Source organism: Narcine bancroftii, chromosome 1, assembly GCF_036971445.1.
Source record: "Narcine bancroftii isolate sNarBan1 chromosome 1, sNarBan1.hap1, whole genome shotgun sequence".
Taxonomy (NCBI): domain Eukaryota; kingdom Metazoa; phylum Chordata; class Chondrichthyes; order Torpediniformes; family Narcinidae; genus Narcine; species Narcine bancroftii.
This window is the reverse complement of record NC_091469.1, coordinates 319,816,614-319,835,008: the sequence shown is the minus strand read 5'-3', so window position 1 is coordinate 319,835,008 and position 18,395 is coordinate 319,816,614. Positions and strand designations below refer to the sequence as shown.

The following is an 18,395-nucleotide window of genomic DNA, read 5'->3' as shown; positions in this document are numbered from 1 at the left end:
GCTTGCTGCTAGTTTCAGTCACCTCAAATCCTGCAGGCAGATTGTTAAATCTTTTCACTTAAGGGACAGTCCAACTCAAATAAAATGAACTGAGAAATGTGGGGGGTGGGGGGGGAAATGTCACCACAGATTGTAGGCCTTTTTTATTGAAGCTGGGGTACTGCTTTATGAAAACTCAAATAAGGAAGAGAATGAAAGGGTGGAGTGACAAGAGCTTGAAAACCCAGATTGAGCCCACAGATTTTGATTTTATGGGGTTTGGATTTAAAAAGATTTTATGGTTGGTGAAAAAATTCTGTTGAAAGGTCTACTGCCTGATTCATGTAAAGGCTAAGGTTAACCAGAATATATTCTTGGCTACAGGGTGTTAGTTGCTGTGTGTTAATTTGCAGGCCAACATAATTATTCTTAATTGTGTAACAAAGCTCTAGCTGCATTGAGAAAAACTTCACACTTCTCAAGTCTATACAAGGTGCATTAAAAGGCACAGGACATGATAACTCTAAGAAGAAAAAATACTCAGTGGTATTCTTCTCATAATGATATGGAGAAAAAAAAATACAGATGCTGAAAATCTGAAATCAAAGCAGAAAATGCAAGAAATACTCAGCGATTCCAGCATTGGTGCTTTTATGTAGGGATAGAGAAGTTGGCTCTTTCCTCCTGGTTTCTGGCTTGTAAGTGTTCCAGTCGTTTTGTCCACGGGTAGATATGTTTGCACTGCATCAGATTATTAAATTTTACCTTAAGTGAACAAGGCAATCATACCACCTGAAGTGTGGATTGTGGTAGGTGTGTATATGTATAGATTGTAGTCTCTCTGTCTGGAACCAAGTCCAAAATTACATCACCTACCAATCAAGGTTGGACTTTGCCCACCCATTGGTGCACACCTGACCAATGGCCCCTTTAATCATCCGATTACCTGGGCCATACTCTCCAGCTTAATGTACTATAGTTGGTTGTTTTTCCAGACTCTTTTGTGTAGTCTTCCAAAGGCGCTATTTGCCTTGGCGAGTCTGTTGTCTATCTCATTGTCGATCCTTGCATCTGATGAAATGGTGCAGCCGAGATAGGTAAACTGGTTGACCGTTTTGAGTTTTGTGTGCCCGATGGAGATGTGGGGGGGCTGGTAGTCATGGTGGGGAGCTGGCTGATGGAGGACCTCAGTTTTCTTCAGGCTGACTTCCAGGCCAAACATTTTGGCAGTTTCCGCAAAGCAGGACGTCAAGCGCTGAAGAGCTGGTTCTGAATGGGCAACTAAAGCGGCATCGTCTGCAAAGAGTAGTTCACGGACAAGTTGCTCTTGTGTCTTGGTGTGAGCTTGCAGGCGCCTCAGATTGAAGAGACTGCCATCCGTGCGGTACACAAAAGAGTCTGGAAAAACAACCAACTGAAAAACCTCACAAAGATAAGCGTATACAGAGCCGTTGTCATACCCACACTCCTGTTCGGCTCCGAATCATGGGTCCTCTACTGGCACCACCTACGGCTCCTAGAACGCTTCCACCAGCGTTGTCTCCGCTCCATCCTCAACATCCATTGGAGCGCTTTCATCCCTAATGTCGAAGTACTCGAGATGGCAGAGGTCGACAGCATCGAGTCCACGCTAAGATCCAGCTGCGCTGGATGGGTCACGTCTCCAGAATGGAGGACCATCGCCTTCCCAAGATCGTGTTATATGGCGAGCTCTCCACTGGCCACCATGACAGAGGTGCACCAAAGAAAAGGTACAAGGACTGCCTAAAGAAATCTCTTGGTGCCTGCCACATTGACCACCGCCAGTGGGCTGATAGCGCCTCAAACCGTGCATCTTGGCGCCTCAGTTTGGCGGGCAGCAACCTCCTTTGAAGAAGACCGCAGAGCCCACCTCACTGACAAAAGGCAAAGGAGGAAAAACCCAACACCCAACCCCAACCAACCAATTTTCCCCTGCAACCCCTGCAACCGTGTCTGCCTGTCCCGCATCGGACTTGTCAGCCACAAACGAGCCTGCAGCTGACGTGGACTTTTTAACCCCTCCATAAATCTTCGTCCGTGAAGCCAAGCCAAAGAAAATGTACTATAAAGTTCACCACCTGCAGTAGTGTGATAGTACAGATTCTATCACCAATGTGTATATGTATAGATTGTAGTGTAGGATGATTGTGATTGGCTGAGAGCGTAGCCATGCCTACTGGCAGGTCTGAAAGGGTTGCTCCTAGCCAGACCAGGTCATTCTGAACTGGTCGACCTACATGTGATATGCTCCAGTTTTCTAGTTAATAACAAGCCTTGGTTTGGATCAACAATCCTTTGATTCTTTCGACATGGTCCACAAGTAGCTCTTCCTCTTTTGTTCTGATCTTGAACAACTCCTGCTGTGGACAATGCTGGAGGAGTTGCTGGTAAGGTGTGCACTACATAGGGATCAGGGCTGTTGCAGTTGTAAGTAGCATCTGAGCCGTGCCCACGTTAGACAAGGGAAGGCGGGACCTTGGTTGTGATGTCTGTATAAACAGTTACTGGTATCGGTCGTGTTAAGTCCGATGTGACTCGGTTGTATTGTGTTGTGCGATTGAGAATACTTGCATGTGTTATCCCTGTTGTGATCCCCTTATGTGTGTTTCAATAAAGATTTCTGCATTCAGCCCATGTCCAGACCTGCTATGCAAACTTTTCTCTTCCGACACAAGGCCACTGCTGTTTGGTGGTGGGACCTGGTTCATTTTTGACAATATATTCCTTGGACTGATTTTGAACCCACCTTTAAAATGAGCTCTGACGGTGTGGTCACCATCTGCACCATCACCCTATAATGCCAATCAAATACATTTGCACTAAACATTCACAAGACTCAAAATTGCTGGAATTTTTGGCAAAATTTTCCTTAGTCATCACGTAGAAATATGAGTATGGGGGAGAAAGTGGGGAAGAAGGCAAAGGAATGGATAACATTTTTGATCATCAGCAGGTGGTTCAATTCCCCTTGAATCTACCTCTTAAAATATGGATAAATTATTCTTTGAAAGGAGTAAATGAGAAAAGTATTCGCATTTCCAATCGAATGATTTTTGCCTGATTCTGAGCAAAATGCATATAAATATGAATGTGCACTCCATGTACTCCACACTGTCTCTCAAGATGTGAAACTAAATGCTACCAGTATTAAGCTTTCAGAGTTTGTTTCAACAGAGCTGAATGAGGAAACTGTTCATCAATGATTACAGATTTGTAAACTGACATTTTCAGAAGATCAAATTATAGACCCCCAGGCTCTTGTTATTGTTCCGGAGCTAGTCAAAAAAATCACACTGCTCTGACATTATTTACTCACCTGACAAACGAGGCCTGCTTTGCTTACCATAGTTTATGCTGAAAGATGAATCATTTTTGAATTTTACTAGTAGATTTGAAAACATTGTAAACCACTGTCCAACAAAGGAGGAAATGAAAAAAATAAGGAACTTCACACAAGTAAGCCTGACGTCATTAGCTTATATAAAGGACATGGTTTATTTGCACTTAGATAGTAATACTGAGGCTTTCATCTTGTTGCCATTGCTTCTGCTGGAACCCAGCAGCAATTCGCTGCAAAAACCCATGTCTGGCATGGCTTCAATCCAGCTGCTTTTACTCTTCCCATGGACTCCCAATGGAACAACATGGATTTCTATACTTTTCTTAGCTCAAACATCAAGCATTGAAAGCAGAATTAGGAAAAGCAATGCTATTTTGGTCTTTACTGCAAGAGACTGGGAAATGGATTGGCCTATCTTCTTTATTGCATTGCAATTTCATTTCAATTAAGAAAAATACAATTACAAAGAAAAATTGTAAACCTTCTCCACATTCCACAAAGTGTACAATTTTAATTCAGCTCCTCTGGCCTTGTGTGCCAGTGGTATTTCACCACCTCATGGAAGGAGATCCTTTCAGTAAAAAAACCATAACTGTTCCATTGCCCAAAGCCTCAGTTCATAATCTCAATAACCCTATGGTTCACAGCCTTGGCTCCTCCAAACATGAACATGGTCTGACAAAAGAACCAAATAAATTAGAGCAGGAGTAGCCCAAAAGGAATTCAGAACATCATGGCTCATCTGATCCTTCCAAAGTAAATACAGGCTCATATCCTTATGGACACCATTCACTTTCTAGGCCAGGAAGCCTTTAAATGCAGTTGGGCAGGATTACATTGAAACCACATCTAGTGAAGATGGGTAATTTTGGCCTGCTAATGTGAGGAAGCATTTACTTGCTTTAGCAACAGTGGAGAGGTCGGGGATTCCCGAGACAAGGTTATTTGATAATCCCTGTAGTTTAAAAGAATGGAAGGTGATCCTGTTGGAACCCAAGAGACTTCTCAACTCAGAGAATTTTTCCATGTACATTGAATTATGTAATTTTAGAAAACTTTGCCAAATATGTCTTCTTTGTTGCATATTTTTAAAGACAAGTTTTGAATTAAGGGTTCTCCGACAGACTTTGATTCAGAGATGGAGAAAATAAAAGGATTCGAGAGATCCTGTCACCCTTACTCTGCAGCTCCATTGGAACACAGAAACAATGACCTGCTTTGTTCAAGGGGACAGGAATGGTAATGAAAATTGAGAAAAGTAAAATATATTAAAAAATTAGCACAACCAGGAACTAGCAACAATTATGCATGTACATAATTCATAAGCATGGGAAATTTTGTTATTTTAAATTTTGTAATTGTTTTTCGAACAATCTTGCTTGAATTTCATTTTAATTTGTGCAGTGTTATTTTTGCATTTAGTTAAGCAGCAGGGATTAGCAAACAGCCTAAGAGCAGCAGGAAAACTCAGCTCATTTCAAATTAAGATAAGCCTATCAGATGTAAATCTGGACTGACCCAATAAAAACCCTATTCTGGTCACCAGAAAATACAAGTCTTTGCTTATTGCCAGTGTAGGATTGTACCTAATTTACCATGAAATAGAGCACTGTTCACGACCTAATTTCAAATCCTGTGATGTCTATAAGGAATTTGTATTTTCTCACCGTGGCTGTGTGGGTTTTTCCCGGGTGCTCCGGTTTCCTCCTATCCTCCAAAACATACAGGATTGTAGATTAATTGGGTATTATTGTGTGGCATGGGTTTAAATGGTCGAGATCAGGTTCTACGTATTGTAAAATTTTTAAAAATCGGAATCCTTCCTCTCTTTGGAGACTTTGCCTGGAAATTCAATTTCATGACACTGTTTTAGTTTGTAGTTGGTCATAGTTTATTTCTATGTGATTATTATTTCTGGGCTTGTTTTGCCTTATTGGAAATCTGAGTCAGGATTTCACAGTCACATCCCATGTCAGGAGCTCATAGGGAAAAGCTTATCCTTTTGGACCAACTTGAACCTATCTTTAACTTCCAACACCATTAGGTCTTTCTAATTTACTGGTGGATTATGACCTCATCAGCTATATCACTCACTCACTGTAATCCTTTGATCTGATTCCTGCATTGCCATTGACTAGTCACGCTCTAAGGCCCAATCTCCCAATCCTTTCAATCATCCAAACTGCCCACACTTCTAACTCTGCTATCCCCAGGGTTTTTTTAAACCAAGATCTCAATCTACATGTCTAAACTGAAAATGGATCTCCCACTCAAAAAAAATTCCCTTGTTACTAGGATCATGGAAGCAGCCCTGAAAACTGAGCAAAATTACTTTTGCATAACCTCTTCTAATGTAGTTGTTTCTATGTAACGTTAATGCATTAATGTGACCTTTGCCGACTTTGAAGCTGTATTTTCATGTTTTAGTGTTTCAGATTCAGGAGATCAATAACCATCATATAAGCCTTTTCTGAGCTATCGGATAATTTGCACTAATGTCCTCTGTGAAATTTCTTATTAACATTTGAAATACTACACATTTTGGAATAATTTTTAAAAAATTGTACCAAGTATTTAATTAAAATAAAATGTTATCTTTTGACACAAGCGATTGCAGAGGCTGGAATCTGAAGCAAAAGAACAAACTTGTCAGAGAAGGTCAGCAGGTGAGGCAGCATCTACGGAGGGAAAATGATAGTCAGTTTTGGGTTGAGATTCTGCATCAGGACAGAGAGCAAAGTTGTTTTATCATAACAACCCCTCTTTCAAAACCTTCATGGTAATAACTGCAGATGTCCCAAAAAAAGGAAAATGGCGGTACTACTGCTGGTCAGAGCTGGGAGAGCGGGGGGTGCTATTAATCATTCAACTAGTCATGCATTAAGGAATTGAAGCGCATCAGAACACAGTGACAAGTAACAGACATGCAGACAATAAGAAGACATGCCGGGTGTTAATATTAGCACATCGCGTGCGCGTGTGAGAGCATAAATGGTAGCACTACCAAGCATGCTGCATTTCATCTGAATAACACCTCTCTTTGATGTACCAGGGATCTGTGGATGCCTCCATGTAGGTAATTTTAAACTCATCGGGATTACTAAAATTCTTTGTTCCAGGTCATTGACAGCATATCCCATGCCATCGCTAGGTTGAAAAAAATTGGAGAGCAGCTGCTGCCACTCTGTGGGCTGTTGGCTGCTTTAGATGAACAGACGCTAATATCTTGTAACTGAAGCTCAAAAGTTCAAGCTAAGGCTTGAACAACCAGAACTGAAGGCATAATTGTGAATTAAAAGTAATTTAAATTACAAATGACCAGTCTCGCCTCATTTAAAAAGCCACAGAATGTATGTTTTAGGAACATGAGAGGGGACAGTGACCATCTCTATTCTAGACTATAATGATTGATACTCCAGATCAACTTCACTTCTGCACCCTGATTTATTCTCCTCAGAACCTAATGCAACATGGGTAATAATTCTGAAGGAAAACATCATGGAACTAAATAGCAGATGCCTTGTTCTGCAGTAATACCTAGTCAGGGGAAGAATTCCTTCGGCATCCAATCATTTTTTAATATTTAGACATACATGATGACTGGCCCTACCAGCCCACGACCTCATGCCACCCAATTAAACGACAACCCTTGTGTGTTTTGAAAGGTGGGAGGAAAAAGGAGCACCAAGAGGAAAACCCAAACAGTCACGGGGAGTACAAACTTCTTACAGACAGCGTGGGATTCGAACCACAGTCATTGGCACTGTAACAGTGTTATGCTAACTGCTACACTAACAGTGCCAACCCTATTCTGATGTTTCCTCTACATATTTTAAAGAGCAAGTTCCGAAAATATGGACACATTCTCCCTTCTTCAACCTCGTGAACATTCATTGTAATCACTCCAAAACAAGAAAATCAATTATTAGGCAAGGAGATGTTTCTGGCACTATCAATTAGATCTGATAGACCAGATTAATAGGCTTTAATCATTATAAACTTACAGTCATATCTTACATTCTGTTGGCCCAATTCCAAGGGAGTACTTAAGGAGGGGATTGGGTGGTATTGGCTTTATTAGGAATCCTGAGGGGGAGGAGTTGCACTATCGGGGCAGGCCAACCAGTACAACGCATATATTCGTGTTCATCACGCTCACCCCCTCTATCGGGGCAGGCCAACCAGTACAATGCATACGTTCGTGTTCCATCACGCTCACCCCTTCTATCGGGGCAGGCCAACTAGTACAATGCATATGTTCGTGTTCCATCACGCTCACCCCTTCTATCGGGGCAGGCCAACCAGTACAATGCATACATTCGTGTTCCATCACGCTCACCCCCTCTATCGGGGCAGGCCAACTAGTACAATGCATATGTTCGTGTTCCATCACGCTCACCCCTTCTATCGGGGCAGGCCAACCAGTACAATGCATACATTCGTGTTCCATCACGCTCACCCCCTCTATCGGGGCAGGGCAACCAGTACAATGCATATATTCGTGTTCCATCACGCTCACCCCCTCTATCGGGGCAGGCCAACCAGTACAATACATATATTTGTGTTCCATCATGCTCACCCCCTCTATCGGGGCAGGCCAACCAGAACAATGCATACATTCGTGTTCCATCACGCTCACCCCTTCTTTTGAAGCAAAGTCCCCCAGGGTGAAGTGTCATTCAGATCCTATTGTTGACTTCTTTTCTTCCCGAATGTCGTGTCACCTCATAAAGACATTCAGGCAGTGCAGACACTGGTCAAATTTTATGGAGGCCCCTGAATTCTTAGGGTCAATGTCCAACAGGTTCACCCAGTCTGGTGGCTTTGACGGTGAACTGGCCATCGTAGTGCCAGTTGGGGTGTAGCTGTTAGTTCCTGGGCGGTGCTCTGTGAGACAAGTGAGATTTGGGTGACTGAACAGAATCAATTGGGGCTGGATCGGTGGGGTGGCGTGGGTTGGGGTTAGGGCAGTGTAAATGGTGCCAATGGTGGGGTTGGATACCCGACCGTGTCCCTGATAGTTTTGGGGAAAAGGGGAGGGCTGGTCAGTCGACCATGGGGGATCCAGCAAGTGCCTCAGTTGCGGGGGCTCCTGCATGTGCCAGGTCCTGGACAGAGACAATGTCTCTATGCCCATCCTGGTACTGCACGTAGGCATACTAGGGGTTTGCGAGGAGGAGATGGACCTTCTTGACCAGGGGGTCTACTTTATGAGTTCTGGTGTGTCTCCGAAGTAGCACAGGCCCTGGGATCATCAGACAGACTGGTAGCGTGTTTCCAAATGCCAACCTCCTGGGGAAGGATAATCATTTTTCAAGCGGGTACCATATGTTGTAGTACAGAGGAGGGACCTGGTGGCGTAGAGCACCTCTGGTAGGACCTCTTGTCACTGGGAGACAGGCAGCCCTTTTGACTTGAGGGCCAGGACTGCTCTCCAAAAGGTGCCATTCCCCCTTTCTACCTGGCCATTCCCTTGGGGGTGGTCCTGCTTGTGGCTATGCCTTTGGCTAGTAGGTATTGGCGCAACTCCTCACTCATGAATGAGGATCCCCGGTCACAGTGGATGTAACTGGGGTACCCGAAGGGCATTGAAGAGATTACACAGGGACTTAATAACTGTGGCTGTGGTCATATCTGGGCAAGGGATGGCGAACAGGAATCATGAGTATTTATCAAGAATGTCGAGAAAATACATGTTCCGGTTCATGGGGATGTTCAAAGGGGCATGTGGCTTTCTCAAGTGAGGTTTCTCTGGCCGGCAGAAGTATGGTTTGCCCTCTGCACAGACCAGACAGCTGTGGGTCAGCTCCGATGTCTTCAACTGAGTACGGGAGGTTGCAGGCTCTCACAAAGTGATAGAGCCTGGTGACTCCGGGGTGGCAGAGGCTGTTGTGAAGGGCTTGGAGGCAGTCTACTTGCGCTTTGGCACAGGTACCCCGAGACACGAGTTTGGGAGGCTCGCTGAGATCACAAGATCTCACAGTTGTACAGTTCAATTTTCCACTTTAGGATCATGTCATTCTTAATTTTTCCCTGCTGTTTGTTGTTAAACATGAATGCAACTGCACATTGGTCAGTCAGTTGGGTGAACAGTTTGCCGGCTAGATAATGCCTCCAGTGATGCACAGTTTCCACTATAGCCTGGGCCTCTTTCTCAAAGGCTGAGTGCTGGAGTTCAGGGCCCTGGATGGTACAAAAGAAAAATGCTAATGGCCTGCCCACCTGTTTAAGCGTGGCAGCCAGGGCAAAGTCGGACACCACGTTCTCTATCTGGAATGGGATGGATTCGTCTATGGTGTGCATCACTGCCTTGGCAATGTCACCTTTGATGTGAGTAAAGGCCACTTGAGCTTCTGACAACAGTGGAAAGATGGTAGTTTTTAACCAGAGGGCGAGCTTTGTCCACCCTCTGGTAGAAATGAAAAGAACCCCAGGTACCTTTGGGGGAATGGGAGCTCCAGCAGGGGCCACATACGCTCAGGGTCAGGTCCAATGGCTCCATTCTCCATCACGCACCCTAGTCTAGCCAGATGTGATGTGCACAATACGCATTTCTTCTGGTTATACATGAGGTTTAGTGATTTAGTGGGGGAATGGGAGCTCCAGCAGGGGCCACATACGCTCAGGTCCAATGACTCCACTCTCCATCACGCACCCTAGTATAGCCAGATGTGATGTGCACAATACGCATTTCTTCACTAAACCAGGTTTAGTGATTTAGCAGTCTGGAGGAACTTTTGCAGGTAAGTATCGTGATCCTGCTGGTCATGATCACGTTGTCCAGGTAGGGAAACGTGGCTTTCAGTTGGTAGTTGTCCACCATTCGGTGCATCTCCCTCTGGAAGACTGAAACCCTGTTTGTGACTCCAAAGGGGACCCTGAGGAAATGGTAGAGGCGGCCGTCCGCCTCCAATGCCGTGTATAGGCTGTGCTCTGGTGGATCAGGAGCTGGTGATAGGCCGAGTTGAGGACGATGGTGGAGAAGACCTGGTATTGAGCAATTTCATTCACCATGTTGGCTATTTGAGGAAGGGGGTAGGGATTCATGAGGGTGAACCGGTTGATGGTCTGGCTGTAATCTATAACAATCCTGTGCTTCTCGCCATTCCTTACCACCACTACCTGTGCTCTCCAAGGACTGGTTCTGGGCTCTATGATACCCTCGACCAGGAATAATTTAACCTCAGCTTTGATAAAGGCTCTGCCCCCAGTGCTATACTGCCTGATCTTAGTTACCACAGGCTTACAGTTGGGAATGAGGCTTTCAAATGGAGGGGCGGGGTCAGTGGGACCTGGAAGGTGGACAGGTTGCAGGTTATGACAATGTTCAGGTCGCTGATTGGCTGTGTTCAAGGAGACAGGTGATGACTTAAAAGTTGGTTATTACGGACCATGAGGGAGGGGTGGGGGCCATTATATTCCAACAGAACACTTTTAAGTTGGCACTGAAAGTCCAGCCCAGTATGACCAGTGCACAGAGCAATTTAAAATTCTTGTACTTGGTGCCACCCACAGTTAACATTACTGTGCAGTTATCTCAGATTTCGGTAAAGTGTGATTTGGAGGCCAACGTGATTCTACACTGTGAGGGAGCAGTGCAGTATTGTACCTGGCTGTATAAAGCTCTCGGTGTCGAACAACCAGTTTGTAATGTGGCCATTTACCTCGATGTCCATGGTGGACCTTGCTAATTGATGTGGGCTGCTTGGGTCCAAAACAATAGATGCCAGTGTCAGCTCATGTCCAACTCACTGCTGCTGTATGTGTGTGTTGGTGACCTCCAAAATGTCCGCCCTGAAGATGGTTCGCACGTGGTTGCCGCCAGAAGTGATGCCGACCTGGACCATCATCCCCGAGTTCCCGCCGTGCTATTCTCCACAACAAGAAGTGGAGACAGAAATGATGCGATCCAAGATGGTGTTGGCTGCTGCCCTTGTGGCGGTGCAAGGGGAAGGTATGGACCTACACACCCTTGCGTAGTGTCCTTTTCATCCACGGGTGGAACAGGTCGCGCTTCAAGCAGGGAAGTTCTTTTGCGGGTATTTCTTCTGGCCACAGTCATAGCAGTTTGGGTGCTCGGTGATAGTGGCTGCTGCTTGGGACACTGCATCCCAAGATAGTGGCGCCCGTGGTCCCCACGTGGTGGCCACGTTGCCGGAGGAATCAGCCTCCACATTCTGTTGGGTTGTCTCTAACGATTTGGTGAGTTCAACCACGTCCTGCAGGGTCTGATTGCCCTTCTCTAGATGCCTTTGTCTGATATGGTCAGATCTGAAGCCAGCCACACATGCGTCCCTGATCAGTTCCTCCTGGTAGATGGCTGCCGTATCACTGGTGCAGCCACAAAATCTCCTCAGCTCCCACAGACCCCATTGCATTAATCAACGGACTCTCCAGGTGCTTGTCGACAGCTGCCCAGGAGGTATCTGATGTAGATTACGCTCTTCGTGGCCTGGAACTGCTTTTGCAGGAGCCCCATAGCAAATAAGTAAATGTAACAGTCCCTGATCATCTGGAAAATGCAGTGGCTGACCTGTGCAAACATCAGGTCTCTCTTGTTGACTTCTTTTCTTCCTGAATGTCGTGTCACCTTCATAAAGACATTCAGGCAGTGCAGACACTGGTCAAATTTTATGGAGGCCCCTGAATTCTTAGGGTCAATGTCCAACTTCTCCGGTCAAATAGCCTTGTCCAATCAGGCCCGACAGGCCAGAAGTCGAGATTATAGGCTTTAATCTCTATAAACTTAAAGGCATATCTTACATGCCGTTGGCCCATGTCCAAGGCAGTACTTAGGGAGGGGATTTTATTAGGTATCCTGAAGGGGAGGAGTTCCCAGTATCATGGGCGGCCAACCAGTATAATGCATGTATTACAGTGTTGATGAAACAATGTTGATGAAACATTTTCTGGTCCTCGGTGCAAAACACGCAGACATGCAACCAGACACAACACACATCCAGACAAACAATACACATTGTATGCAGGAAAAGTATTCATAGGTACAAATAAATAAATAATTATTGTTTCATGATTATGAAAGTCTTGGATGGTTTGTGTAAGCAGTTTGTTTGGTCGCTCTGCATTGTCAATGCCTGTGGGTAGAAGCTGTTCCACAGCCTGGCTCTGATACTCCTTTATTTCTTTCCTGATGGGAGCAGCTGAAAGATGCTGTATGCAGGATAGAAGGGGTCCTTGATGATTTTACACACCCTCTTCAGACAATGATCCCAGTAGATCATGTCGATGGTAGGGAGGGAGACCCCAGTGATTCTCTCTGCCACTCTTATGGTCCTGTGGATTGACCTCTGAACCATTTCTCTGCAGCAACTGTACCCCACTGTGATACAGATTCAGGACGCTCTTGGTAGAGCTCCTGTAGAAGGTTGACATAATAGTGGCTGGCAGTCTTCTCAGGAAGTGCAGTCACTATTACATCTTCCTGAAAGTGAGGAGATGTTGTGTGTCCACAATAGTCAGTGGACTCCAAAGAACTTGCTGCTCTCTCTCCACTACAGTGTTGTTGATGTGTAGTGAGGGATGGGCATTCCTGATCCTCCATAAGTCTATGGTCCTTTCCTTTCCCTTGTCCACATTGAGACTCAGGTTGTTACACTTGCACCATATCACAAGATTTTCCACCTCCTCTCTAGTGCTACTCAGTGCTGCTGTTGATGAGGCCAACTATTGTTGTCCATCTGCAAACATTTTTAATTTTTTTTAAATTTTTCACTCTATAAACCATATTGACCAAGATACATACAGACATTTTTCTTCTTAAATATATAGTGTCATTTTCTCCCCCTTTTCCCCCTCCCTTCCCTCCTTCCCTCACTCCCTTACCCATTATTTAAAGTTCAAGCTATAAGATACATTAAAACCCATTAAACAATGTTGTCACTTAATAAAAATAAACAAGAAATTTTACTGAGTCAGTTCTTTTCGTTATCTTCTCCTTCTGTCATTTTAGGTGATGGAAGTCCACAGTAGGATTTCTCTATTGTGTTTCATGTATGGCTCCCATATTGTAATATTATTTCTTAAATTATATGATATTTTTTCTAATGGAATACACTTATTCATTTCTATATACCATTGTTGTATTCTCAAGTTGTCTTCTAATTTCCAGGTTGACATAATACATTTTTTTGCTACAGCTAAGGCTATCAGAATAAATCTTTTTTGTGCTCCATCCAAATCGAGTCCAAATTCTTTGTTTTTTATATTACTTAGGAGGAAGATCTCTGGGTTTTTTGGTATATTGCTTTTTGTGATTTTATTTAATATCTGGTTTAGATCTTCCCAAAATTTTTTCACTTTCTCACATGTCCAAATTGCATGAATTGTTGTTCCTGTTTCCTTTTTACAACGAAAACATCTGTCTGATACTGTTGGGTCCCATTTATTTAACTTTTGAGGTGTGATGTATAACCTGCGTATCCAGTTATATTGTATCATACGTAACCTCGTGTTTATTGTATTTCTCATAGTTCCGGAGCATAGCTTCTCCCATGTTTCATTCTGTGAAAGGACTGGATGGGTTAGAGTTTGTGAAATGTGTGCAAGATAGTTTTTTACAACAATATGTAGAGGTGCCGACCAGAGAAGGAGCAGTGTTAGATCTACTGTTGGCAAATGGGATGGGTCAAGGGACGGAGGTTAGTGTTGTCGAGCACTTCGGGTCCAGTGATCATAATGCCATCAGCTTCAATGTCATTATGGAAAGAGAGAAATCAGGGCCAAGGATTGAGGTTTTTGATTGGGGAAAAGCTAGATTTGAGGAGATGCGAAAGGACTTGCAGGGTGTGCATTGGGAGAATTTGTTTTATGGGCAGGATGTAGTAGAGAGATGGAAGTCTTTTAAAGATCAGATTTTGAGAGTGCAAAAGTTTTATGTTCCTGTTAGGTTAAAAGGAGGGGCAAAAGGTTTGAGAGAGCCGTGGTTTTCAAGGAATATTGGAAACTTGGTTCGAAGAAAAAGGGAGGCGTACATTAGATATAAGAAGCATGGAATTAAGGAGATGTTTGAAAGATACATTGAATGTAAGAGGAATCTTAAGAGAGGAATTAGGAAAGCTAAAAGAAGGTACGAGAAAACTATGGCAAGCAGGGTGAAAACTAATCCAAAAGAGTTCTACAAATATGTTAATGGTAAGAGGAAAGCTAGAGACAAAATTGGTCGCTTAGAAAATCAGAGCGGAAAACTGTGTGTGGAGCCTAGAGAAATGGGGGAGATATTGAACAGTTTCTTTTCTTCGGTATTCACTAAGGAGAAGGATATTGGGAGATGTGAGATAAAAAAAAGCAAATTGGGTAAATATGGGGAATATAGAGATTACAAAAGGTGTAGTTTTAAGGCTTTTGAAGAATATAAAGGTGGATAAGTCTCCGGGACCAGACGGGATCTTCCCCAGGACATTGAAAGAAGTGAGGGAGGAAATAGCAGAGGCTCTGGCGGTAATTTTCCAAATGTCATTAGATATGGGGATAGTTCCGGAGGATTGGCGCATTGCGCATGTGGTTCCGTTATTTAAAAAGGGTTCAAGGAGGAAGCCTGGCAACTATCGGCCTGTAAGTTTGACGTCTGTGGTAGGTAAATTAATGGAGAAAATTCTTAGAGATAGTACTTATAAACATCTGGATAGACAGGGTCTGATCAGGAGCACTCAACATGGATTTGTGGGAGGAAGGTCATGTTTGACCAATCTGATTGAATTTTTTGAAGAGGTGACTAGGAATGTGGATGAGGGTAGCGCAATGGATGTTGTCTATATGGACTTCAGTAAGGCCTTCGATAAGGTACAACATGGAAGGTTAGTTAGGAAGGTGCAGTCTTTGGGTATAAATTTTAAGATAGTCAAATGGATTGAACATTGGCTGAAAGGGAGAGGCCAGAGAGTGGTAGTGGATAATTGTCTGTCATGTTGGAGGCCGGTGACCAGTGGTGTGCCTCAAGGATCTGTATTGGGCCCATTGTTGTTCGTTATATACATTAATGATCTAGATGATGGGGTGGTGAATTGGATTAGTAAATATGCAGACGATACTAAGATAGGTGGAATAGTGGATAATGAAGAAGGTTTTCAAGGATTGCAGAGGGATTTGGGCTGCTTAGAAAAGTGGGCTGAAAAATGGCAGATGGAATTTAATGCTGATAAGTGTGAGGTGCTTCATTTTGGTAAGAAGAATCAGAATAGGACATACGTGGTAAATGGGAGAGCATTGAAGAATACAAAAGAGCAGAAAGATTTAGGAGTAACGGTACATCGTTCCCTGAAGGTAGAAACTCACGTGAATAGAGTGGTGAAGAAGGCTTTTAGTATGCTGGCCTTTATCAATCATTGCATGGAATATAGGAGTTGGGAAATGATGTTGAGATTGTATAAGACGTTGGTGCGGCCTAATTTGGAGTTCTGTGTGCAGTTCTGGTCGCCTAATTATAGGAAGGATATAAACAGAGTGGAGAGAGTGCAGAGAAGGTTTACCAGAATGTTACCTGGGTTTAAGCATCTAGAGTATAGGGAGAGATTGGACAGATTAGGTCTTTATTCTTTGGAGCGTAGAAGGTTGAGAGGGGATTTGATAGAAGTATTTAAGATTATGAAAGGGATAGACAGAGTGGATGTGGATAGACTATTTCCGTTAAGAGGAGGAAAGATTAAAACAAGAGGACATGAGTTAAGAATTAAGGGGCAGAGGTTTAGAGGTAACATGAGGGGGAACTTCTTTACTCAGAGAGTGGTAGCCGTGTGGAATGATCTTCCGGGAGAAATAGTGGCGGCGGAGTCAATTGTATTATTTAAGAAAAGGTTGGACAGGTATATGGATGAGAAGAAGATGGAAGGTTATGGGCATTGTGCAGGGAGGTGGGACTAGAAAGGGGTGTTTGGTTTGGTGCGGACTAGAAGGGCCTAATGGACTGTTTCCGTGCTGTAATTGTTATGTTATGTTATGTTTATCTTTATGTTTAGATCTTGTTCTCATTTTTGTGTAGTTTTACCATTAGTTTCCTCGTTCTCCTTTTCTTGCATTTGATGTACATGTTTGTTACAAATTTTTTGATTATCATTGTGTCTGTAATCACATATTCAAAATTGCTTCCTTCTGGTAACCTCAGACTGTTTCCCAATTTGTCCTTCAAGTAGGTTTTCAGTTGGTAGTATGCAAACATTGTATCATGAGTTATATTATATTTATCCTTCATTTGTTCAAAGGATAATAATTTATTTCCCGAAAAACAATTTCCTATTCTTTTGATCCCTTTTCTCTCCCATTCTCGAAAGGAAAGGTTATCTATTGTAAAAGGGATTAGCTGATTTTGCGTCAATATTAGTTTTAGTAGTTGGTAATTTGTTTTATTCCTTTCTACATGAATCTTCTTCCAAATGTTGAGCAAATGGTGCAATACCGGTGAATTCCTACGTTGTACCAATTTTTCATCCCATTTATATAGTATATTTTCAGGTATCTTCTCCCCTATTTTATCTAGTTCTAATCTGGTCCAATCTGGTTTTTCCCTTGTTTGATAAAAATCTGATAGGTATCTTAATTGTGCGGCTCTATAATAATTTTTAAAGTTTGGTAGTTGTAAGCCTCCTTGATTGTACCATTCTGTTAATTTATCTAGTGCTATCCTCGGTTTCCCCCCTTCCATAAAAATTTTCTTATTATTTTCTTTAACTCCTTGAAGAATTTCTCTGTTAGGCGTATTGGTAATGACTGAAATAGGTATTGTATCCTTGGGAAAATGTTCATTTTAATACAGTTTATCCTTCCTATCAGTGTTAGTGGTAAGTCTTTCCAATGCTCTAAGTCGTCTTGTAATTTTTTCATTAATGGATGGTAATTGAGTTTATATAGATGGCCGAGGTTTTTATTTATTTGTATACCTAGGTATCGCATTGCTTGTGTTTGCCATCTAAATGGCGATTCTTTCTTAAACTTTGAGAAATCTGCATTATTCATTGGCATTGCTTCACTTTTATTTGCTTTGATCTTGTACCACAACACTTCTCCATATTCCTTCAATTTCCTATGTAATTCTTTTATTGATATTTCTGGTTCTGTTAAGTATATTATAACGACATCTGCAAATAGACTGATTTTATATTCCTTCTCTTTTATTTTTATCCCTTTTTTTTCTTTTCTTATCAGTTCTGCTAGTGTTCTATAGCTAACGCAAACAGTGAGGGAGATAGTGGACATCCCTGCCTTGTTGATCTCCTTAAGTTAAATTGTTTTGTTATATATCCATTTACTGTCACTTTCGCCAATGGGCCCTTAAATAATGCTTTAATCCAATTAATATATTTCTCTGGTAAGCTGAATTTTTGTAGTACTTTGAATAAATAATTCCATTCTACTCTGTCAAAGGCCTTCTCTGCGTTTAAAGCAACTGCTACTGTTGGAGTTTTATTTCCTTCTACTGCATGAATTAAGTTAATAAATTACAGATATTGTCTGTTGTTCGTCTTTTTTTTAATAAATCCAGTCTGGTCTAGATTTACTATTTTTGGTACATAGTCAGCAAATCTGTTTGCTAATAGTTTAGCTATCATCTTATAATCTGTGTTAAGTAAAGATATTGGTCTATATGACGCTGGTGCAAGTGGGTCTTTCCCTGTCTTTGGTATTACTGTAATTATTGCTGTTTTGCATGAATCTGGTATGCTTTGTGCTTTATCAATCTGGTTGATTACCTCCAGAAGGGGAGGGATTAATAAGTCTTTAAATGTTTTATAGAATTGTTTTGGGAATCCATCCTCTCCTGGTGTTTTATTGTTCGGTAGTTTTTTATTATCTCCTGTAATTCTTCTATTTCAAATGGTTTTATTAATTTATTTTGCTCCTCTGTTTGTAATTTCGGTAGTTCAATTTTAGTTAAAAATTCATCTATTTTGTCTTCTTTCCCTTCGTTTTCAGTTTGATATAGTTGCTCGTAGAATTCCCTGAAGTTTTCATTGATCTCCGTTGGATTATATGTAATTTGCTTGTCCTTTTTCCTTAATGCCAATACCATTCTTTTAGTTTGTTCTGTCTTAAGCTGCCACGCTAG

At 42.5% G+C, this 18,395-nt stretch overlaps 1 protein-coding gene across 11 annotated transcripts in view; it reads right to left on the bottom strand.

Annotated features, from left to right (window-relative positions):
* ropn1l (rhophilin associated tail protein 1-like) overlaps positions 1–18,395 on the bottom strand; it is an 80,991-nt gene that overhangs the window by 25,721 nt on the left and 36,875 nt on the right. For 8 of the 11 annotated variants that reach the window (XM_069906927.1, XM_069906937.1, XM_069906946.1 and 5 more), the window contains one exon: positions 5,891–6,018. The exons of the other annotated variants lie outside the window; for them this stretch is intronic. In XM_069906927.1, the coding sequence (XP_069763028.1) occupies positions 5,932–6,018 (87 nt within the window). In that variant the 3' untranslated portion in view covers positions 5,891–5,931. Of the gene's footprint in view, positions 1–5,890; positions 6,019–18,395 lie in introns of those variants that run through there. 11 annotated transcript variants of the gene reach the window in all.